Here is a 25,210-nt window from a genome sequence, read left to right as displayed (position 1 = left end):
AGAGCATTTTTTCAGACTACCAAGTTGGTTACATTTTGTGGCAAATTACTGAGTTTCACTGATTTATACAATTGTCGCTATTGTTCCACAGACAGCTAGTCAACTTACAATTGAATGAACTGTAGCCATCTTCACTTGGAAAAATACGTTCTGACATGCATGAACTGGGTCTCACATCAGTAATATTCTTATTGGCTTGTGGAACCGGGTGCTTCACCTTTTGATGGTGTGTTCTAAAAAATGTGGAAGGTATGCATAACATATCCTTAACTCCACAGCTGAAAGCAGTAATTAAGACTTTCTCCTCATACTGAGACTACTATAAAAAAGATTGCCATTCTTGGAAATTCATTCATCGTGTAAAGGAGACATTTGCTTTTCTGCTCTTTTGCCTGGACTATGCCAATAGACTATAATGTGGGAGCAAACATAGACCCCAAATGATTTAAGACAGCACAATTGTTCCTTCATTTACCCCTTCAAACCACATCTTGCCAGATTTGCAGGCTATACAGTAGATATGAAATTCCAGGCTTATATTCTTCTAGCTTTCTGCATCACTTTAAATGGCTTAGGACCTCACGTTCTGCTACAAAATAATCAGCTGTGCTTCTCAGCCGCTACACAAATCATCAAACATCAAGTCCAACTTTACTCCAATTTTCTATTGGAGTCTTGTCATCTTCTCTCATCAGCAATCCTTTGCCTCTCCATTGTAGTTAACATGAGCTGTTAAAGAATCAAGTTATGGGGAAATGTTTCCTTATCAAATTGAGAAATTAAATATATTCAGTTCAATGTGAATCTAAGCAGGGTGGAACCTGTTCAGTGCATTAGTCTAACAATAGCCATCTGCCCTACTAACAGAAGCATTAGTTAAAAAGAAAAAAGAACAATTCCTCATTACCAAAACCTCTTATTTCCTTGAGAGGTCTTGTTGAACACATGGTCATGGAAATAAAGGAACAACTTCACCATGTATGTGTTTTAGTAGTGTTTCTGTTGGGGATTTCTAGCTGCAGATTCTTCACCTTTAACATATCCTATATTCCAGCCTGGGTCCACAAGATTCTCCCAGCATTGATTCCTGCATGCCGACAGATGGTACTGTGTGGCTCTTTGGCAATCTTGTGGGTTATGGTCACAACTCTTACCATTTGAGAAGTTTGCCCTCATGCACCTAAAGATGATTAAAGAGCGGAAGAAGAAACAACACTTTGCTGGGCATAAGAAGAGGTCTCATTTGAAACATGAGCCTCACTCCTGATCCAGCTGCCATGCTTGCGTGCAGTCTTCTGGTATGTCAAAGTGAGAAATGCACTAGAAGTACAAGAAGGGCAAGTGGGGTTCATACCTATTCCTGCCTTCCAAAATCAGGTGAGCTGTCACAAGGGCAACACTCAAAGAGGTTCTCGCCTCCAGCGTCTTCTGAATCCAATCCAGTGCCACAGTTAGTCCCGGCATGGCCTGTATTCCTCAGGCTGTCATCGACCCCACAGCAAATAGCGACCAACAAGAAACCATGCTGCAATTCTTTCAGAGGTTGCTGTTTCTGTCAATACACCGGGCTCAAACCCTGAACCAACGTCAGCCTGTGGTAAACATGTATCTGGAGTTGGTTGAAAGTTTCTGCTTTACAATCATTTCCCCCCAAATCTGAAAAACGTTGGTTTCCCAAAAGCTTTTCATGAATCTGGGGAACACAGCTACACTGCTGATGGGTTAGGAAGATTATGCAAATTGACTGTGTTCTACATTAAATTTTTTCTGCGCCTCATTTTCCCCCCACACCCAGACAAATTTTGGCAGCCCACACCTGAATCTTAATACAGGAAGTCCACTTCCTGCTGGCCTGGGGTGCCATTGAATGAGTGCTGAACTCGAAGAAGGTGTGAGAGGTGCTACTCTCACTACTTCCTCAAGCCGAAGGACAGAGACCTCAATTGTCCTGTTTTTGTCTTTTTTGTGGATATCAGTGGTGTTTTCTCATTGTTTTTCAAACCTTTAGAAATCAGTGTTTATTTGGCTGCTTAACCCCCCAAACAGACAACGACTGTGTTTTTTCATTGTTTACAAAACAAGTTGTTTTTTTGCAGAGATTGTTATAAAGCATATATTTAATTTAGAGTAGTAAAGCAGGGTATTTACCATCTCCCCTTTAGCAGTGTATTCAATTGCCTTATGTTAGACTTTTTTAAGCATAGAAAGTCTGTGTTGCACTCCCCACTCCATACCCTCTCTCACATCTCCTTGCCTCCCACCCTTACTGTCAGGACTCTGGGCCTGATTTAGATCTTGGCTGATGGGTTATTCCTTCACAACGGTGATAGAACATCCCATCGCCAAAGTATAAAACCCATTATACGGATATATAGGGATTTATATTTTGGCGGATGGGATATCCATCAATTTTGTGATGGGGTAATCCGTCCGCCAAGATCTAAATCGGGCCATCTGTTTGGTTTACAGGGTTATTAATGGGTTAAAAAAGTAAGTGCTGTATTCAAATGTTTTAATAAACACATTTCTGGACACAGTTGTGGGTCATTCACCTACTCCTTACTGAATGTTATGACATTGTAGAAGTGGTCAACCCTTCCAACAGCATGGTGCCTTGTGAAAGCTTTAGAATGTTGAATTATACCACATTAATTTGTCGCCATACAGTCTAAGGCACCTGAAACTTGATGATTTAAGCATGCTTCCCACTGCTTTTCTGCACGCTTTGCCTGACTACATAATGGTTGTGTCCACATGGGAAATGTCTCACTTTAGGTGAGACCTCCTTGCCTATTAGCAGACATCAAATTGCATTCTGGGACTTGAAAATTTGCTGTTAACATTGTAACTGTGCCTCAAAGATCACAGCAGTAAAGTGTGGTTGGTTAAAAAGCCAGAATTAGCTGAAGGGATCCCACATAATAATGAGAAACCTTGCAGCTATGAATTGTGTTGGTATGTGGAAAGTCTTGTCAGGTTTTCACCACAATCCCACCTGCATGGACACAGCACTGTTTTCACAGGTACCTGTCACTACACCTTGCATTGAATGTTTACAGCCTGGGGTGTTTGGAGAGTGACCTGCTATCAAAAGTGACTTGTTAGAAAAGGGGACTGATGTACCAAAGGGTTTTAACGATGTGTCTGTGGCCACTTATGATAGTACATATTGGCCAAGATTCTTAGGAATCAGCCATAACAGTACCATGTTCTATGGCCTAAGCAGGAAAGCCTATCAAGGTTTTCATTAGTCCATTGTGGCTTTTGGCTGGGCGGGGTGGTCATGGTGGACTTGGCCCTTTCTATAGAGTCGTCCACAAACTTTTTGCCTTTGCCCTACTATTTTCTGAACCCAATTTGGTTGGCTTTTAGGACTCTGTGCACTTTACCACTGCTAACCAGTGCTAAAATGCTTGTGCTCTCGCCTTTAAACATGATAACATTGACTTATATCCAATTGGCACCATTAATTGACCTGCAACTCCTGGGTAAAGTGGTACTACATGTACCTAGGGCCTATAAATTAAATGCTACTTATGGGCCTGCAGCAGCAATTGTGCCAACCACTAAAGTGCCCTTTTAAACATGTCTCAGGCATGTCATTGCTACCTGTGTGTGCAGTTTTAAACTGCCATTTTGCCCTGGAAATATAAACATATTGCCAGACCTAAACCTTCTACCTAATACATATAATCCACCCCTTGAGTAGGCCCGCCATAGCCCATAGGGCAGGGTGCATTGTATTTAAAAAGTTGGAAATGTAAGTTTAAGTTTTACATCTCCTGGTAGTGAAAAACTCTTAAAGTTGATTGTATCGACTGCAAGGCCTTCCTCTCCTATAGGATAACATTGGGTTAACTTGTTACATTTGTTAACTTTCAATTAGGAGCAGGTGGGAATGTTAAGTTTCGTGGTGTAAGAATTGTAATTTAAAACCCTCTTTAATGGTAAAGCTGGATTTTAAGACACAGTTCTGAAATGCCACTTTTAGAAAGTTGTCATTTTCTTGTCCTAACCACTTGGTGCCTGTATTCTGGGTACATGACTAGGTTTAGCGGGCAGATTGTCTTTGTGTGTTACTCCCAGTCAGTGCGACAAAGGGGTAATTAGTGTTGGCAGTAGGGGCCATCTCTGGCTTGATAGGGGAAGCAGAGCTGTCACCTACCACACTTGCACAGTACAAAGCCTCTGACTCATTCCCAAGGAGTTTTGATGTCCCCAGACAAGCAGGGGCTAGGACAGGAAGGCAGCAAATTCCAAACACCTCTGGGGTGGAAATACCCTGAACCTTCTCCTACTTCAAAGTGAGGAGTAGGTATAAATAGTGGACCCTCGAACACAACTCTTTAGTACACCTCTAGACCAGTGGAACACTCAGAAGGACTGTTGTTCTACTGTGCTGTAAGAAGGACTGCTACTCTGCTGCCTGGATGAGAAGGCCTGGACCAGCATCTTGAACCAAAGACCATCAAAGTGACTTCAACGGCTAGTTGGCTGGCCTCCTGTTTAGGGCCTCGGGGACAGAAAAGGCTCCCAACTCTCTTGCACCCACCACCTGGACTCTGCCTGTTGTGAGTCCTAATCCCAAAAGTGGTGCCCCTCCAGTAGTGGACCCTTGGAATTGGGGATAGAGGCGCCTTGTCAGCCCAGCCGTGGTCCTTACCAAATCCAATGCGAAGCCTTGCTGCACAGGTACAAGTTTCATTGGAACCAACGCCAAGCAGCATAGAGCCCCGCAGAACTTTACCGCACAGCTACCAGCCTCAACAAAATTGACGCCCAGCAACACAAAGCCTTGCCAAGCCTCGCCGGCCAGTTGCCAGCCAACCGGAACCGACTTGACTCAATTTCTTCACTGGAACTGACGCAGCATGACACAACCCGACGCAGGACCTCGCAGCTTCTTGGAAACGATGCTTACGTCATTAAGTGGCGCCCCGAGACCGCTCATCAAGAATTAACGTACTTTATACAGCGGGCCTAACTTGGTCCCTGTATCCGGCATGCACTCTATCGTGGTCAGCCTGAAATTTTTAATTTTGTCCCGGTCCGGTGTAACCAGATACCCACAGTTGGCTCTTTGTTGTTTTTAGCACTGTTTTCACTTAAATTTTTTAAAATTTCATAACTCCGGGTTTACTACTTCGATTTTTGTCATGTTAGTCTCAATTAATTTATTACAGTTTGCTCAATTTGTCTACATTGGTGTGAGATTTTTCTAGTGTAGTTTTTTCAATTTATTACTGTTTGAAGTGTTGCATAAATAGTTTACACATTGTCTCTAAGTTATGCCTGACTGGTTTAAGCACAGGTTAATTTGTGGTTTGCTTATTATGAGAAATTGGGTTGTTTGTTGGGGGGGTGACCCCTATTTCAGTAGCAGCCACAATCCCCGTCAAGGTGAAACACAAAACTCACTAAAATTAACCTGTGCTTAACTCTGGCTAAACTGTCAAAAAAAGCAGGGAGGCAATGTGTAAATTATTTTCACAGCACACAAACTGTAATACAATGATAACACAGCATATGAAAACTCCCACGCAAATTTAGAGAAATAGAGTAAATTGTAATCAATTATTTTAAATCAAAACTAGAAATATCCAATCAGTAGAACCAGCATTGTGATTTAAAAAAAAAAGTTTTTAGTAAAAACTAGCACAAACCACAGAAATCTGGTTGCTTGAGACCGGGGCCAAGTAATAAAAATATGGTCTACGGCAATGGTTTGTGGTTTGAATACAATGATTGGACATGGTCTGCGCTTACCTTGGGATTTGAAAGAAATTTTGAAGAAAATGTTATGAGAAGTTGAAGTTCAGCAGGGCATGGCTGTAGGCAATGTCCAAAGAGGGAATGTCATCATCTGGGAGCCGCTGGAGGCTGTAGCTGAAGGAAGTTCCTGGAAGCCAGTTACCCCTTTCGCCAAGGGACTGCTGAGCAGGATTTGCTGCTGTGGAGAAGAACATAGCGGGAGCTATCACGAAGTCAGGCCAATCGGCGATGCACCTTGGGTGGATAGACAAGAAGGTTTGCCCTGGTCTTCCCTCGGTTCTCAGAGCAGTTTTTAGCCAAAAGTACACCAAGGATCTAGGACTGGAGGAGTACCACTTGGGGGGAGGGGGGGGGGGGGTTAGGACTCACTCATGCTTGGTCCAGGTGTGGATTCAGGATGGTAGGAGCCTTCTATGCCCTGAGGCTCTGATCAGGAGGCCAGCAAACTAGCCCTTGAAGTCCCTCCTGGTCAGAGACCTGCTCTCTTCCCCAGCAGCTCTGCAGTTGTGCTGCTGCCGCTGCCCCTGTGCAGGTAGGTGTTTGAGGCCCTCCTCCACCCACAGGCTCCTTCCTGCACCTCATCCCTGGTGGTCCAGTGGGAGAGACCTGCTCTTCTGCTGGCTGCTGTTGTCTGTCTCTGTGCTGTTTTCTGTCTTCCTTCTAGCCTCTTCACTGTCTTGTTATTGTGCCTGCGCCTGTGCCGTTTTTCTGCCTTTCTGTGCACTTTGGTCTCCGTGCCCTTTTCCCACCGCTGCTGCCCCCGTGGCCCCTCCCCCAGTTTCTGCTCCCGTCCCCCAACTGCGCTTCCCTCCCCCTCCCTTACTTAATGGCGGCCGCGCTGATGGCATGCCAAAGGCAAGCCCATCTGCGCCCGTCTAAAACCCGACCATGGCCAGCGCCAGGAACCCTGGTTCTGCGACCTCCCACCGCTACATCTCCACAGCCCTCCTCGTACTTAACCTCGGAAGGAACAACAAATGCCAGCAGTCAACACCGAACACCACTCACGGCCAGTTAATCACAAGGGTGGATTGCACCACCAGTTCCAAGAGTAATTGGGTCCATTCATTATTTGTATCACAAAATGTTCTTTATTCTTTTTTTGAAAAAAACAGCTAACAGCCAATGCATTTCGTCCAACTTCTGTGGACTTCCTCAGGGCTGTAGAACATATAAAACATATAGTGTATAATACAACAAAAATCAACACAGATGGACGATAATACAAAAAAAGCACAATATTTACACTTAGATTTCCACACGGGCGATCTACGTAAAAAACTAGCATTTAAGTGTTCACGTATAAAAAGTCCACATATAAACAATCACAGATAACCAAATACATGTAAGAACATTCATGTGAAAATTCCCATCTAAAACCTACACATATAAAAAGTCACATATAAACAGTCTCATATAAAAGACAGGGACAGTCTCAACACGCAACAAGTCAATAAGGAATATTGTTGTATAGCTGGGTGACACACTGACATAATATAAGAAGAAAGTGAACAAGAGACAAAGAATACAGAGAGATACACATAAAAGGATGAAGTATAGTGCACCATGACTGATCAGAGAAATGTGGACCCCATAAGAGTGTAGGTAATCCAGAGTGAAGTAAGAATGTTAGCGCAGTAATGTCCTCAATGGCAATAATGCCCAGAAGTAAATGTCGCCAAGGCGACATACCTTAGTATCTAAGTATGGTCTTCTGTGGTTGTTGGTCTTTACAACAACGTTCTCAGGGACAGTATGTGTCATCCTTTAGAATTGTTCCCTCCTCGATCTTGGGTCAGTCCGATATTGCTCGGCTCCTATGCCTACAAAGTTGAGAAATGAGGAAATAGGCCCTCTTCTTGACTGTTGACCCTCGAGGAATAAGGGGGACTTGATACTATGTGCTTGACAAAATGCAGTTAAAAACAGTTGTAATTGGAATGATGTCCTTTCCAAACAGGAAAATGAATTGGGGCTCCTAAACTACCTGTGGTGTTATGCCTTGTGATTCATAATGGGGTCTTGGATGTAGGTCCAGTGTCATCCCGATGGGTGTCTAGTCCAATAAGGGAAACCTCCCCATAGCAAGTAATAGTGACTGCGCTAACCTCACGTATAATGTGTGCAGGTATCCATCATCTTTGTGCCACCATAACAGAAAGAAGTGCGAGTAGATCTGGCTAAATTGTACTCCAATATTAGATTGCTGCCGTATCAGAAAGTACTAGGACACACCTTAGCGGCACTCGTTGGAATGCCCCAAGTGTCGTAACCCTGGAATCTGTGCCCATCATGCCAGTTCGAAAAAGTGCCGCCCAATGAGTAGTTGTGGTGCCTCCTAGAGAACAAGCTGAGTGCGTTTAAAAGAGTGAAGGAACGGAGAGTTCCGAGCAGAGTATCCATAGCTCCCGTTTTTATGCCCTCATTATAAACAGTAGTGCGAGGGGTGGTAGCAAGAATACCCCAATATTATATCATATGTTATGTCTAAAGATATCTGGACATTATTAAGGAGGCACTTGTTGGGGTGCCCCATGTATCGTGTTTTGGTAATTAAACTCGCCTGGCCGGTTTGGCCAATGGGGTTTAGTAAACTCATATGAAGCTCATTAAGAATCTAAAAAATATGCGCATTCCATGCGAAAGGCCCTGGGTAGTGTTATAAAACAAAATTTGTAAATGATGTGCTTCACCCCAAACAGAAAACCGAACTGGCCCGAGCAAGTCAACGTATTGATGTTGCTACACAAGTGTGTATCTGGGTCTGTGAGGCTTGAAATAACCGTACCCCCGGGCACCCGTTGTAGTTGAAAAATGGGTCAGAGCGCCCCGGTTGCTACACACCATGCTGTGCATCCGTTCAGGCCGCCGTAGTACGCGTCCTCTGCTCTGCAGTTAAACGCGCGAGTTCTTAAGGGAATGCCTATATACTATCGTTCAATTGGCTTTGATATGTCAAAGGCAAAACGCCTCTCGGCGTGCACTTAGCCCATCCGAGTTCTCAAGGGAGTATCTAAACATTGTAATAAGGTGGCATATGTGAACCAGAGACATGACTGTAATTCAGTAGAAACACATTTACATCTTCACCTGTATTGGGTAAAGGTCATATCATGTACAAAAAGGAATGATTAGAGAGCCAGAAAGGGGGGTCCCGTTGGGGTGCTGAATCCAATAAAAATTTTGGGATGTGTGCCCAGGTAATGGAGCAAGGCCTGTGTTTCATAATTGGCCTGTGATAACCCTATTTCTTGTAAAGAGCATAGTATATTGTACAGTTTATGACATAGTCTAGTGTGGACAAAGGGGACTATGTTTGTGTCAACTTGACTATGGACTAGTCACCACTGCATTGGTCCTGCAGAGCCAACACGGAGTCAGGAAATTCCAAGCATTTCAAAGAGAAATCTCTAGAAACTTCTGCTACTTCAAAGAAGGCACCAGAGATACATATATATCTCTGGTGCCTTCTTTGAAGTAGCAGAGGTTTCTAGAGATTTCTCTTTGAACAGCTTGGAATTTCCTGACTCCTTGCTGGCTGCAGGACCAATACAGTGGTGACTAGTGCTTTGTGTGAAGGCAGAGGACAGCCTATTCAGTTGCAAGTACCCAACTCCGCCCCCCCCTCCCATCCTGCCAGCAGATGGCCCATTCAGGCACACCTAATCCCTCTATTGTGTGATTGTCTGAGAGCAATTCACACATTCTAACTGCCAACTACACCCAGTCATGATACCTAGGATAGGCTGCAGGCACCACATGGCAGAAGGCAGGAAAAAGCCAACTTTCTAACAGCAAAAACAGCAAGGTGATAGATGAAATACTTGAATTATTCATAGCCACATCCCAAACCATCATATTTTGCTCACCATGCTACCCAAGTTTGGACTAAGCCATGTGTAAATCAGCCTTGACCCTGTTCTTCATGGGAACAGTTCATCCCAAACAGAACTGTAGCACAATCATCCCAGGACTGTTTCTTAAATATGATTTCATAGATACCAAACATGAAATGCTGATCTCGCTCTAATAATAGGTAGCACTTATTAAATGTAATAAAGCAACACAATGTTATCCAGTATAACAGGTAGGCCTCTCAGTGGTGAAAAACTAATTTAGGAGTTTTTTTTACTTCCAGGACATGTAAAACATAATAGTATATGTCCAGCATTTTAATTACAATGCACCCTGCCCTATGGGCTACCAAGGTCCTACCTTAGGCGTGACCTATATGTAATAAAAGGGAAGTTTAAGGCTTGGCAAGTGTGTTCTATTGCCAAGTTGAATTTGTAGTTTAAAAAGGCATTCCGGCTGCAATAGCAGGCCTGGGACATGTTTTAGGGGCTACTTAAGTTGCTGCCACAATAAGTGTTGAATGTCCACTAGTAGCATTTAATTTACAGTCCGTGGGTATTGGTATACCACTCTACAAGGTACCTATAAGTACATTTATTATGCCAGTTAGGTGTAAGCCAATCTTACCATGTTTAGTGGAGTGAGCACAAGCACCTTAGCATTGGTTAGCAGTAGTAAAGTGCAGAGTCATAAAACAAACAAAAACGAATTCCAGCAACAATGGAGGGAAAAAGGCTAAATGTATGGGGGATGGCCACCCTAAGGTTGACCGGTCTAATGTGTCTTTTCCTCCCTTCCCTCTTTCTAGCAGAAAGTAGGGAGAACTACTCAACCTCCTGGGAGTTCTCATTGCTAAAGCAGAAGTACTAGATAAACCCACCGTCCCTATTGGAATGGTCTGGCCCAGCATGGTGTTTCACCTTGAAGTCCATTCCCTGTAAGCAAATGAGCCACCTCAACAGCATCTGTCTGTACAATTAATTATTTGGAAAAGTCAGGGGCCTTGAGTACAGGGACTGTGCACATGGTCTGTTTGAGGGTGTCAAAGGATTTCTGATAGGCGTCTGTTCAAATCCCCTTCTTGGGCTGCTTCTTGGAAGTCAGCTCAGTCAAAGGGTCAACAATGGTGTCATATCCCTTGACAAATCTCCTGTTGTAACCAGTCAGACCCAGGTAGCCCCTCATATCTGTCTGAGTAGGGGACTCCCAGGTCAGTATAGTCTCTATTTTGGCCTGGAGGGGCTGCACCTTAACCCCGCCTACAAGGTGTCCTACGTACACCACAGAACCCTGCCCTATCTGGCACTATTGGCCTTGATTGTAAGACCTGCCTGTTGGAAAGTCTGAAGAGATGGTCCACTGAGCTTCTACTGAAGACAGCTATATCATCCAGGTAAGAAGCAGTAAAGCCTCCTAGCCAGGTCTTGGTTCACCAGCCTCTGGAATGTGGCAGGGACATTCTTCAGACCATGGGGCATTAACTTAAATTGGAAGTGGCCCGCTGGTGTGGAAAAGGCTGACCTCACAAAAACTCTTTAGTGTGTCCTTTACGGCACAGAACCACCCTGGGGCTGGATCCCTCATTTCCTCCACAGATGGCAAGCCATTATGTCAAACAACTGGATCCTCCAAATTGTCAATCGGGGCTATGCCCTCCTGTTTCTTTCTACCCGACCGCACCTTCCACCACCATCAGAATAACTGACGGAGGGCCACATGTTGACTTGCAACAGCAAGTGCAGGCCCTTCTGACCAAAAGGGCCATCAAGAGGTTTCTGGCCTTGGAAGTGGGGGGGGGCTGGGTGTTACTCATAATACTCCCTTTTTCTGGAAAAGGACGAAGGCCTTTGTCCTATTTTAGATCTTCATCCTTCAAACGCCTTCCTGCAGAAAGACACATTTAAGATGCTCATGCTGGCCCAGTTTTTGTCTGCTCTAGATGCTGGAGACTGAATGGTGACATTGGACCTGCTAGACTCTTATTTCCATGCTCCTGTTCTGTAGGCCCTCTGGTGTTGTCAGTCGTTCACAACAGGCTTGGAGAATTGTCAGTTTGCAGTGCTCCCTGTTGGCCTCAACAGTGTCCCTCAGGTGTTCACAAAATTGATGGTGGTGGTAGCAGCACACTTTAGAATGTCAGGGGCCTTTCCCCTAGCTTGATGACTGACTGTTGAAGGTGGGCTCGTCTCAGGCAGTCGTTCACCACCTCCAGGTGGAAGCGAACCGCCTACCACCATGGAGTTCACTATCAATGAGTCAAAGTCACACCTGACTTCAGATAGGAGATGCTCCTGTTCATCTGAGCTGCTTTGAATATGGTACAGTTTTTCACTTTTCCCCCATGGCAGAGAGTCTAGGACATTTGAGCTATGATCTTGATGTTTCAGCTTCCATCCTGGATCTCGGTGCGGATGACTCTGAGGCTGCTGGGATTGTTGGATCCAGCATCCCATTGTTGAAATATGCCAGCTGGCATATGCCGACTCTGCAGTTGAACCTGAAGTCCTAGTGGGCACAGGACCAGAGGAATCTGCCTAATTGTATCCAAATTTTGGATTTATTGCTGGCCCAGCAAGGACTAGCTTTTGGCAGGATTTAAGGCTACTTGTCAGCTGTTGTTTCTTTTTACTGTTACCAGATCAGCCTCCATTTAAATCACCTGTTGTGATGAGATTTTTGAAATGTTTGGAACATTTATACCACCGAAGCTCTCTGTGATGCCATAGTATGATTTAAAGTTGGTTCATACTTTTTTACTGTTTACTCCTTTGAGCAGGTGTACAATTGCTACCATGTTTCGTGACCCTCAAAATGGCCTTTGCCATACAGTCGGCTTGATGTGTGAGGGAGTGTCAGGCTCTTTCTGTCTCCCTCCTTTGCCAATAAGTTGGAGTTAATGACCTAAGCTTCTTTTCTACCAAAAGTAGTCACATTGTTTCAAGTCCGACCGGCTGTCGCCCTTCTTGCTTTCTTTGCTCTAACTCATCCCTCAAAATAGGAAGAGAGGCTCCACTGTTTGGTCCCCAAGAGACCACTTATTTTATATTGATTGCTCCAAGCAACATTGAGTAAACGATCAGCTCTTTGTTGGGTTTGTTGGTGCAAAGAAGGATAGTCAATTTAGAAGCAGACAATAGCTCGATGGATTGTGCTCTGCATCAAGATCTGCCATGCAAAGGCTAGGAGTCAGCCTTTGGAAGGCCTTTGGGTTAATTCCTCCAGAGTCAGAGGTGCCACCACTGTGTTGGCAAGCAGAGTACCTGTCCTGGAGAATTGTCTGGCGGTTACATGGGCTTCAGTACACAGGTTCACTAAGCACTAGTGCCTTGATAGTCATTTCTGTAGAGATTTGCATTTTCCTTGCTCGGTCCTTCAGGACTTTTTTTATGAGTCAGTTCACAGACCGACTTCCTTAGGAGCTACTGCTCACAAGGTGAGGAATCTGCAGTTTGAAGTATCCATCTGAAGAACAACTTAGTTACCTTGAGTAACACTTTCTGATGTATTCTCTGTCCAAGTTCAGATTCTTCACAAACCCTCCCATCTCCTCTTTATGTGAATTGGACTCTTTGCCTTCCAAAAACGTTCCAATATTGAGATCTGCATACTCGTTATGTCAATCTGCTGATGGACTCTGAAGCAGTGAGCAGCCTAAAAAAGCAACTGATGTCTGTTCCCATGGGTGGTGCTGATCTGCGGCCCTGCTTGTCTCTTCGAGAGCAGAATGGCATTGTTGTGGAGCTACACAACACCACCACCTACCAGCAAACAGGAGTATTGCTCTTAAAGATTTGGTTCCAGTCTGACGCCAGGGGAATATTCCCAAGGTAAGTAATCTGTGGTTATATAGAGTATCCACCAGAAAAAGCATTACCAAAAGTTAGTATCTTGTTCATCTCTATTTTTAGTGATTATAGAAAAAGTCTTTGCGGTCCTAGTGGTGTAGGTTAATGATGAAAAGTATTTGTGGTAGGAATTAATCATTTCATTAAAGTAACATTCTTTTTTTTTTTTGTTTCTGAACAGCCTTGATAAAGCCCTTCATTCATCTGGCATAAATTCTGGCTTCCTGATTCTTGGAACTAATCTCACAAACCCATTGAATATGCTTCTACCAGTTCTTCAGACGGTTAGTTGAAACACTGCTGTTTGTGTTCATTCGCCTACATCTTGCATCAATTGGTTCAATAATAGCAGAGATCGAAGACTAAGATTTCAGAAAATAAAATTGTGATTTCTCTTATTGCTAATTATAGAAAATCAAAATACACCGTAAACACATGCTCTATTGGGACTATGATATTTATATCTTACAAATGCACACAACCGTTTTATAGTAGGGTGTAGCATATGAGTTAAGAAAAATTGGGAGATCAAATAAAGTTGTAGTAAACCTTTTTATAACACTTTAGTATTGTCTCGCAATTTATAAACAATTGGTAAGGAGGAAAGGATACATAAATGTTTTTGAACACGGATACCTTTAATTATCCTGTCATCTGCGTCTGAATTCGCATATTCTTATTTAACCATTTAGACGTTGAGCATATACAATAAACATATATTTACAATTGACACCTCTAAAACACAAACAAAATATGGCTACTGTCCGCCAGAAAATATTTCTTGTTGAGGAGCCACCTTTAAATAGTGTGGACTACCCAGAAGGTTCAAACTAGAGGGTTTAACGCACAGAATCAGCTGGTCCTAAAGGGTTGAACGCTGCTGTTGCTTTTGTCCTGAAGAAGCCATAAGAAATAGACCGGCTGAAACGCGACCGCGTCGACAGTTGTTTAACAGAAGGACTACAAATTTATTGAATTGTTTGTGGATGTTACAACCTCACATTGCCTCTTATGAATAATTCGGAAAATGATGTCCCTATATGCATTGTTTGAACCTTCTGGGTAGTCCACACTATTTAAAGGTGGCTCCTCAACAAGAAATATTTTCTGGCGGACAGTAGCCATATTATGTTTGTGTTTTAGAGGTGTCAATTGTAAATATATGTTTATTGTATATGCTCAACGTCTAAATGGTTAAATAAGAATATGCGAATTCAGATGCAGATGACAGGATAATTAAAGGTATCCGTGTTCAAAAACATTTATGTATCCTTTCCTCCTTACCAATTGTTTATAAATTGCGTTTCAGATACCCAGGCAAATAGGAGGGTTATTGATGGGTATACCCCTAACCAATAGAACTTTAGTATTGTCTGACATAAAAATAAACTCAAAGGTTATCACTTGCTTGCTCTTTACATTTTGGCAAATGTTTATCTGCAGCTGTTGATATTCTTCTCCCATTCCTCTATTTTGACCTTCTCTTTATCTCACTGTATTTCAATTCTATCTCATTCCCCTTACTTTTCTTCCATCATTCTTTGTTTCTCCATTCTTATCTCTTTAAGTTTCCCCTCTCCTCTTTTACTTATCTCCTATTTTCTTTATCCTTTGTCTTTCACCCTTGTTTTTTCTTTTCCAATTTAACCCCATACTTTACCATTTTCCCCCTTATTATGCCTTGTCTCCTGCTCTTCTTTTCTCTGCCTTCTTCTCTCCTTCATTCACTTACCTCCCCTTTTTTCATCATCTGTAACCCTCTCCCTCCCTCCATTCTCCTTTCTTTACCTTTTCCATCTCTTCACCTCCCTGCGGCCAACCCCACACCATGCACCGCTGAAGGCGGAGCACGGCTTGGAGGTTAGCTGCCCTCAAGTTTTGGACTCACAGCCTGGCTGCAGGCCCCACGCTGTGCACGGCCAGTGGCTGTGCGTGACAGGCGTTTAGCATGCTGCTCATGGCCGGAGTCAGTGTGATGTGCGGGGTGGCCGCCCGCAGGATGTTGGCATAGTTAAGTATGGAAATAAAATATTTTTCTTCATGTTAAAACTCCCTAGAAATCCACTGAAAAAAACAAAAGGGATGTTCTCATAAGGTGAAAATGTCAATTTAAACTTAACATCAGAAATTCTCCACATGTAATTATTTCAAGTAACTATGTCTCGCGTTCTCGCCATGCGCTGCTTATTACCTCCCATATGGCATGTTCTATTACAAGATTGATAACATCAATGATGATATCTGAAATTACATCATTGATGACAACACTATTTGGCGGGGATGCAAGTTATAGTTATAGAAATAACTATAACTGGTGAGTTATATGTGTGAAATATATATATATATATATATATATATATATATATATATATATATATATATATATATATATATTCACTTAAAAAACCATAGGTTTCACACATGTTATAGTTAGCTGTACATTTCACTCGTAAAAAACCAATGAAATTCCACGTTATAGTTAGATCAGGTAACTATAACTTGCGCGCCCACAATAAACTGCTGATGACGTCACATATTACATCACTCATGACATGGTCAGTGACATCACTCATGACATCAATGTTGACATCTGAAATTACACATTGTGGATTGCGGTCGCGCAAGTTATAGTTACCTGATCTAACTGTAACGTGGAATTTCATTGGTTTTTTACGAGTGAAATGTACAGCTAATTATAACATGTGTGAAACCTATGGTTTTTTAAGTGAATTTGCAAGGTTTTGTAAATGATAATTCCTAACTATAACGTGTGTGAAACCTATGGTTTTTTCAGTGAATTTGTACGGTTTTTTAAATGCTAAGTTATGTATTTATTTATTTTTCTGGTTTTTTACTATGCGCACACCGAGCGCCCACGTTGCGCAGTCCATGCCGTGCGCGCCGCTTTTTTTACACAGTAACATTTGTTTTTTTGTCCCTTGTGGGTCCTTTAATTTATTTAATAAATGTGATTGTTACTTCTTTATTTCTTTTTGTATTTTTTGTTGCCGTGCGCGTACGGTAAGCTTACCGTACGCGCACTCCGCTATTTTTTTTTAAATTATTAAATGTATTTTTCGTACTTTTGGGTCCTTCTTGGACCCCCTGACAAACACTAGGGGGTCTGCAACTCTCTTCGTTGCCCCCTTTTCACGTTCCCCACCTTTGCTTCTCAGTGCGAGAGACAGAAAATGGCAGCCGACACTTCCTGATTTCGCCCGATTCGAATGTTTACAGTCATGTAACCACCAATCAGAATTGAGCTCGCGCACGGCACCGTACGCGTACGGTAAGCTTACGGTAAGCGCACGGAGCGCGCTTACAGATGTATATATTGATTTAAATGCTATTTTCTCAGGACCCACTGAACAGATTTACACCAGACCTACAAAAGGCACATCCTTGACCTGAGGACTACCTCTCTGCCAAATTTCAAGTAATTCTGTTCAGCCGTTCGGGCTGTAGCTCGGACTAAAGGTCCTATGGGAAAATGCATGGGGAAAACGCGTTTTGGGACCCCCCTTTTTTCTCAGCCCCCGCTTGACGAATCCCCCCGAGACTTTCAGGGTAGGAGCGGAGCGTAGCGCCCCATTAGTTTTGAAAATTTCGCGAGGATTCGTCGACCGGCGCCAAAGTTATTCCAAATAGAATGTTGCGGATTTCCTATGGAAACACGGTCCTAACTATAACTATCTACTGGCGACCGCCAGTAGATAATATATATATATATATATATATTGCCACAATGTGATCCAAGGAGATCTTTGCGCGCTCAAACGCGGGTGCTCTGCGTAGGGGTCGGATCCAGACCCGATTATTAATTTTACTCCAAAAGACGCGGCACACAGGAACATTAATTAAGGCTTTTTATTTTGAAACACTCAGACCAACGCGTTTCAGCCCTCCTGGCTTTGTTCACGGTCAGTGAGCCCTCTTCTATTTCTACAATTTATACCATTTTTGCCGTCATGTGGCATTATGGGATTTGCAGTTTAAACAACCAAATGTTATATTTTTATAGGAAGAAAGTCTTATGTAGGCAAACGTTATTATATATCATAACTGTTTGGTGCATTCTAGGTAATGCTCTTGGCATTTGCAGTATTATCGTACTTGTGATTTAAATAATTCATAGAATGGCAACTTAGCAGTTTCTAAATATACATTGTATAGTACCTTATTATATTCATGCAATTATTATTCACTTTAAGTTGCATTTCCTTAAGCTTAGTCAATTGCCATTGTCTACAAGTTTGGGTATAGTACCCTGGTTTACAAACTGAGTGGGTCTCACATGTGATCAATTTCTTACTTCCTTAATGTCTGATTAATTTAACATTGTATATTCAGTTCAGATGAACATAAAGTTCTTCATCATTGTTCATCCCTTTCGGGGTCTTAGTCCTCAGTCGAATTATGCACTTTGATTCTATTTGACGAAGTTTTTTCATTCGATTCCCTCCACGCTCATTTGGTGGTACCATGTGTATTCCAAAGAAACTCATCGCTTTCCAGTCGCTTTTTTGACACAATGCCATATGTTTTGCTGTTGCGTATGCCATATCCTTGTTCTTCACTGCTCTTATGTGCTCCAGGATTCGCTTTTTTAACATGCAAATGGTGCTGCCGATGTATTGCATCCCGCATCTGCATTCCACTATGTAAACAACATAAGTAGAAGTGCATGTGATTTTCTGGTCTATATCAAACATTTTGCCATCGGGTTCCTTAAATGAACTTACATTTTTTCCAATTTTGCATGCCTTGCACGTATTGCATTTTCTGAAGCCTTTCTGTTGTTTATCTAGCCAGTTTTCTTGTTCTTTTTCTTTAAAGTGACTAGGTACTAATGCATCTCTCAAAGATCTCGTTTTCCTGTATGATATCAATGGTCTGTCTCCCAGTAGTTTCCCTATATCTGGATCCCCAGATATCAGGTGCCAATATTTATTGATTTTTCGCATAATTTGGCTGCTTTCCTTGCTGTAAGTCGTGACAAATCGTGGTACTTGATCTTTTTCTTGACATTTACTCTTAGTCGCTACTTAACAAAGGATTGTCTTTCTGTCCTGAAAACCACTTCAATTACACTCAAGTCAGGATTGATCTATACAAATATGTCCGCAAATTGAAATTAGCGAAAATACATGCGAATAAACCAGCAGCAAAGCTAACGGAAAAAACAACATCAATAAAGCAGAACCAATCGGAATGGACAATAGAGGAAATACCAGACCTGCAAAACATGTTTGATCTAATGTATAATCAAAATGATGAAGAAGTTTCAGAAACACAGTTAATAAACCATCTTGAAGTGAACACTGACAAAAGAGTAGATAGTGGCCTAAAAAGAAAATCAAAATACTGTCCATCATTATCCCCGGGAAACAAATTTGATTTATTTTCAGACGCCATCATTGAAGAGCTCGACAAAATGCCGAAAAAGAGGAATGAAAAACAAAGAGAGAATCTAACAAAAAAGGAAAGGGCAGCAATAAATAATTTGGTGGAGAACAATAAACTTACAATCAAACCCGCTGATAAAGGGGGAAACATTGTCCTCTTGAACACACAGGACTATGTGAATGAAGCCTTACGTCAGTTAAATGACACAACCAACTATTGTAAAATCAATATAAATCCAATCAACAAAATGACTATTGAACTGAATGAGTTTTTACAATCATGTCATGGAAGAAATGTATTAAGCGAGGATGAATTCAAATTTCTCACCAATGATTTCCCAGTAATACCCACAATTTATTTCCTACCCAAAATTCACAAGACTTTAATCAACCCACCAGGGAGACCAATAGTCTCATCTTGTGAATCACTATATGAGAACGTTTCACAATATGTGGACAGTGTTTTTGGCACCAATCGCAAAATCAATGAGCTCGTATATTAAGGATACGGGCGACTTTCTTCGAATTCTGGAGGGAATCACTTGGGGCGAAGAATACCTTTTAATCACAATTGATGTGGTATCTCTCTACACCTCCATAAGACACGAGGTAGGACTCAATGCTTGCGGCTATTTCCTAAGACAAAGGAACATTTCGGAATTGCAACATACGAAGATGCTACTCCAAATGATCGAAATGTGTCTGACCAATAACGTGTTTTTCTTCAATAAACAGCTGTACAAACAACAGTGCGGCACTGCCATGGGCATATCTTTTTCACCAAACTATGCCAATATAACGATGGGGTGGTGGGAAAAGACGATAGCATGGAACTCTGAAAACCAAGAAGATCTGGATAGGATAATACTATGGGTCCGATACATTGATGACTTATTTATAATATGGAATGGACCATCACAAAGCTTCAATGAGTACTATTTGAAACTAAGTAACAACGACATTGGTTTATCCTTTACATGCACTTCAAGCAAGAAGGAAATCGATTTTCTAGACACTAAGATCTACATTGAAGGTAACAGAATTCACTCCACACTGTTTCGCAAAAAAACGGCGACGAACAGCATACTTCATGGGACAAGCTTCCACCCAACGAGCTTGATCACAAGTATCCCATATGGGGAATTTACCCGGCTAAAACGTAACTGTTCCGAACCTACAGATGCAGAAAATCAAATTCTGGAATCAATGAGCAGATTAAAAGCGAGAGGCTACCATGAGAGAAACCTGCAGAAAAGCAAAAACAGAATTGATAAAAAAACAAGAGCAGAAATCCTCACACCTAAGAGTAAATGTCAAGAAAAAGATCAAGTACCACGATTTGTCACAACTTACAGCAAGGAAAGCAGCCAAATTATGCGAAAAATCAATAAATATTGGCACCTGATATCTGGGGATCCAGATATAGGGAAACTACTGGGAGACAGACCATTGATATCATACAGGAAAACGAGATCTTTGAGAGATGCATTGGTACCTAGTCACTTTAAAGAAAAAGAACAAGAAAACTGGCTAGATAAACAACAGAAAGGCTTCAGAAAATGCAATACGTGCAAGGCATGCAAAATTGGAAAAAATGTAAGTTCATTTAAGGAACCCGATGGCAAAATGTTTGATATAGACCAGAAAATCACATGCACTTCTACTTATGTTGTTTACATAGTGGAATGCAGATGCGGGATGCAATACATCGGCAGCACCATTTGCATGTTAAAAAAGCGAATCCTGGAGCACATAAGAGCAGTGAAGAACAAGGATATGGCATACGCAACAGCAAAACATATGGCATTGTGTCAAAAAAGCGACTGGAAAGCGATGAGTTTCTTTGGAATACACATGGTACCACCAAATGAGCGTGGAGGGAATCGAATGAAAAAACTTCGTCAAATAGAATCAAAGTGCATAATTCGACTGAGGACTAAGACCCCGAAAGGGATGAACAATGATGAAGAACTTTATGTTCATCTGAACTGAATATACAATGTTAAATTAATCAGACATTAAAGAAGTAAGAAATTGATCACATGTGAGACCCACTCAGTTTGTAAACCAGGGTACTATACCCAAACTTGTAGACAATGGCAATTGACTAAGCTTAAGGAAATGCAACTTAAAGTGAATAATAATTGCATGAATATAATAAGGTACTATACAATGTATATTTAGAAACTGCTAAGTTGCCATTCTATGAATTATTTAAATCACAAGTACGATAATACTGCAAATGCCAAGAGCATTACCTAGAATGCACCAAACAGTTATGATATATAATAACGTTTGCCTACATAAGACTTTCTTCCTATAAAAATATAACATTTGGTTGTTTAAACTGCAAATCCCATAATGCAACATGACGGCAAAAATGGTATAAATTGTAGAAATAGAAGAGGGCTCACTGACCGTGAACAAAGCCAGGAGGGCTGAAACGCGTTGGTCTGAGTGTTTCAAAATAAAAAGCCTTAATTAATGTTCCTGTGTGCCGCGTCTTTTGGAGTAAAAAAAAAAAAAAAAAAAATATATATATATATAAAAAACAAGAGGTTGCCCAAAATGAAGAAGCCACACAGGATGAGTTTACCCATTTAATCCACGGGTACAGTCCATCAATGCTCCCAGCACAAATACAGAGCCAAACGCGTTTCGGGCGTAACCACCGCCCTTGATCACTGGCAAATGGAAGAGGCCGTGAGTGAACCACCTGTGTACATTCAAATATCCCGCCCCAGTGGGCGTGTACACGGTTGCATGTTGGTCTCTGCAGTCCACTTTGAATAAAACCACTGTGGGTTCCGCCGTTTCCATAAAATGTTAAATCTTACCCCAGTGGGTATGTCAGGAGCAGTCAGGCAGACCAAATAAACATCAACACACTAATACAACCTGGGTCAGAAATAGAGCCAAAGAGTTACACAAAGACGTCTAAATAAACCCCATACTCAAAATGACAACTCTATTAGAGAGCACTCCCTTCACCAGGACCCATCAATCACTTAAGGTGGTTAATTGTTTTTATCATCTGGGTCTGTATACTCCATCCAGCCGGACCAGTTCATAAAGCAGTGATCCGGTCACTGGCATAGAAGGAGCACTAAAGGAGGATTGTCACCTGATCTCTCACAAATATTGTCTTGGATGAGGTACTACCCATAGAACGAGGTGAGAAATCCTAATAGTCAGCAGTAAAATCATATGTGTGAGTTAAAAATGGCTAAGGGTACCCAAAAGTTCTTTAATAGTAGGGAACCCCTGTCATATTTAAAAAGCAAGATGGCAATATTGCATAAATTAAATTGACATTATGCTATTGTCCAAAGCAAGTATGGTCAACATGTTTCTGCCCTTAGGCGATCGATAGTATCTGGGCTTTCATCAGGACCTAAATTACTGCTGTGGTTTTCAGTGAGAAAAACGTGTGTGTAAATTATACAAAAGTGGGGTGCAGATAAAAAATTCCTACCGCACCGGTCAAGTTGATACAGCAATCAAAACCGGATACCTGTGGAGAAATTTAGAAAAAGGACAGAGACCCAATGTGTAAAACAGGCTCAAATACAGGCCAAAATAAATTTCTATGACCAAAAAATAAGCATTCACTAATGCTGTATAGGCATTCAGTACTGTTCGTTTCGAATTGCACTTACCCATAGATAGTGGGTACAGCCCTCACCTCAACCTGGTCTCAACTCAGGGAAAGGGGCCCCGCTCTAAAAAGAAAGAAATAGTAGGAGAAAGCAAAACAGGTAATACCTGAAAAAACCCTCCTCTTCCAAAGCTTAGTTAAAAAACCTGAGAGTGAATTCATCCAATCCCAAATTGCAAAGACATATATGGTATATAAGACATTGTTACAGGAATCATTCAAAATGTACCTCAACTGTAGACACTTTGTAACAATTGCTGCCACCCAGGGTGGAATTTACGCCATCCCAATAGGTGAAAAAAATGGAAAATTGTAGAAAACACACACTCCCAACATCTGGTAAGTGACTCTAATGGAAATTGTCACAACAAATTAGAAAGTCACATACACTAATATAAGCAAGTTCAAAAGACAAAATAGCCATTGTAAGAGTGTCTCAGCTCCCATGAACCCAGGAATTCAAATTTAAGAACAAAAATTAAAGAGAAGACCTTGTCATAATACAAGGTAAAAAAGTACTGAATATCCTAATACATAAAGCATAGAAAATAAAGTAATCACCTAGAACTCCTAAGAATACCATAGAATCAGTTATTCAGAATAGTAATAGTGTCTATGGAGCAGACAAAAATGAAGTCAAGTCATTACCTAGTAGACTGAGAAAACAAACAGAGCACTCACCTATCCGTCGGTACCCCAGGGCGGTCATTGAGGTAAGACCGGAGGTACCGACGGACGCACTCGTGAGGTTTAAATAGATTGTCTCGATGTAAATGCCTGCAGGTGCAGCGCGCCGATTGAGCTGTCCAGGGCACTGCCTGTCAATGCATAACCCGCATGCGCGGTAAAGGAACACTAGAAAGCCAAAGCGAATGTGTGTTAGTTGTAGCCACGCATGCGCGGAGAATACAATGTACGCGAATGCGTGTGAGTTGTTAACGCGCATGCGCGGAGAATACAATGCACTCGAACTTGCATAGAGCGTGCGTGAGGGAGAAGACACGCATTGGTCCTCCCGTGTCAGTTACGAGTGCAAGCAAATGATCATGAAGGAACCCTATCGTGTTCCAAATGCACGAGCATAAATGCAATACTAACATGGTTAAGTTCAATGGCCGTAAATTCTCATCAACAGCCATAATATAACACATTAGGATACAGGACTTATACCAAATGCACATATATTAAAAATCTAGCGCACACGCTCATTCAGAGAGGTGCTACAAGTCAAATTCAATTCGAAAAGGAAACTCTTTGCCAGGGAGGGTCTCTCGTGTGTGTATATCCATGAGGGCCATCAGTAAGAAAAACCACATCCCAGGATGAGTTTACCCATTTAATCCACGGGTACAGTCCATCAATGCTCCCAGCACAAATACATAGCCAAACGCGTTTCGGGCGTAACCACCGCCCTTGATCACTGGCAAATGGAAGAGGCCGTGAGTGAACCACCTGTGTACATTCAAATATCCCGCCCCAGTGGGCGTGTACACGGTTGCATGTTGGTCTCTGCAGTCCACTTTGAATAAAACCACTGTGGGTTCCGCCGTTTCCATAAAATGTTAAATCTTACCCCAGTGGGTATGTCAGGAGCAGTCAGGCAGACCAAATAAACACCCATGGATCGGACTCATCCTTCGTGCAGTGTCTCTTTATCTCTGCCACTGCAGACCCGCTGAATGCGCGGTGGGGCTCCTTCGCGGCTCGGCAGGCCGCTATACAAAAAACAAGAGGTTGCCCAAAATGAAGAAGCCACACAGCATGAGTTTACCCATTTAATCCATGGGTGCAGTCCATCAATGCTCCCAGCACAAATACATAGCCAAACGCGTTTTGGGCGTAACCACCGCCCTTGATCACTGGCAAATGGAAGAGGCCGTGAGTGAACCACCTGTGTACATTCAAATATCCCGCCCCAGTGGGCGTGTACACGGTTGCATGTTGATGGACTGTACCCGTGGATTAAATGGGTAAACTCATCCTGTGTGGCTTCTTCATTTTGGGCAACCTCTTGTTTTATATATATGTGTGTATATATATATTCACTGAAAAAACCATAGGTTTCACACATGTTATAGTTAGCGGAAATTTTACTGATAAAAAACCAGTGAAATTCCCCCGTTATAGTTAGTGCAGGCAACTATAACTCACGCGACTGCAATCCTCTGCTGATGCTAATACTGTATTTAGACACTTATTTGCCCATGTCTTCTTCCATACATTTTTAGCTATACATATATTACAAATATATTTTTTTCATAAAGACACATATGTCATCAGCAGAAGATTGCAGTCGCGTGAGTTATAGTTGCCTGCACTAACTATAACGGGGGAATTTCACTGGTTTTTTATCAGTAAAATTTCCGCTAACTATAACATGTGTGAAACCTATGGTTTTTTCAGTGAATTTGCAAGGTTTTTTAAATGCTAATTCCTAACTATAACGTGTGTGAAACCTATGGTTTTTTCAGTGAATTAGTACGGTTTTTTAAATGCTAAGTTTTTTTCCCTTATAATAAGCCCTGTACATTTGGTGGCCTTCGGCCACCAAAAGCACAGGGGGTGGGGTAAGTGTGGATAGTGTTTTTTGCCCTTAACATAAGCCCTGTGCTTTTGGTGGCCTTCGGCCACCAAAAGCACAGGGGGTGGGGTAAGTGTGGATAGTGTTTTTTTTA

The 25,210-nt window shown here is 42.0% G+C and overlaps 1 protein-coding gene across 1 annotated transcript in view; it reads left to right on the top strand.

Annotated features, from left to right (window-relative positions):
• LMBRD1 (LMBR1 domain containing 1) overlaps positions 1-25,210 on the top strand; it is a 701,604-nt gene that overhangs the window by 372,229 nt on the left and 304,165 nt on the right. The window contains exon 11 of the mRNA XM_085610906.1: positions 13,654-13,756. Within this exon, the coding sequence (XP_085467032.1) occupies positions 13,654-13,756 (103 nt within the window). The remainder of the gene's footprint in view (positions 1-13,653; positions 13,757-25,210) is intronic.

This window comes from Triturus cristatus, chromosome 6, assembly GCF_964204655.1.
Source record: "Triturus cristatus chromosome 6, aTriCri1.1, whole genome shotgun sequence".
In the NCBI taxonomy this organism is placed as follows: Eukaryota; Metazoa; Chordata; class Amphibia; order Caudata; family Salamandridae; genus Triturus; species Triturus cristatus.
The sequence above is the reverse complement of the archived record's forward strand: the minus strand, read 5'-3'. Positions and strand labels throughout refer to the sequence as shown.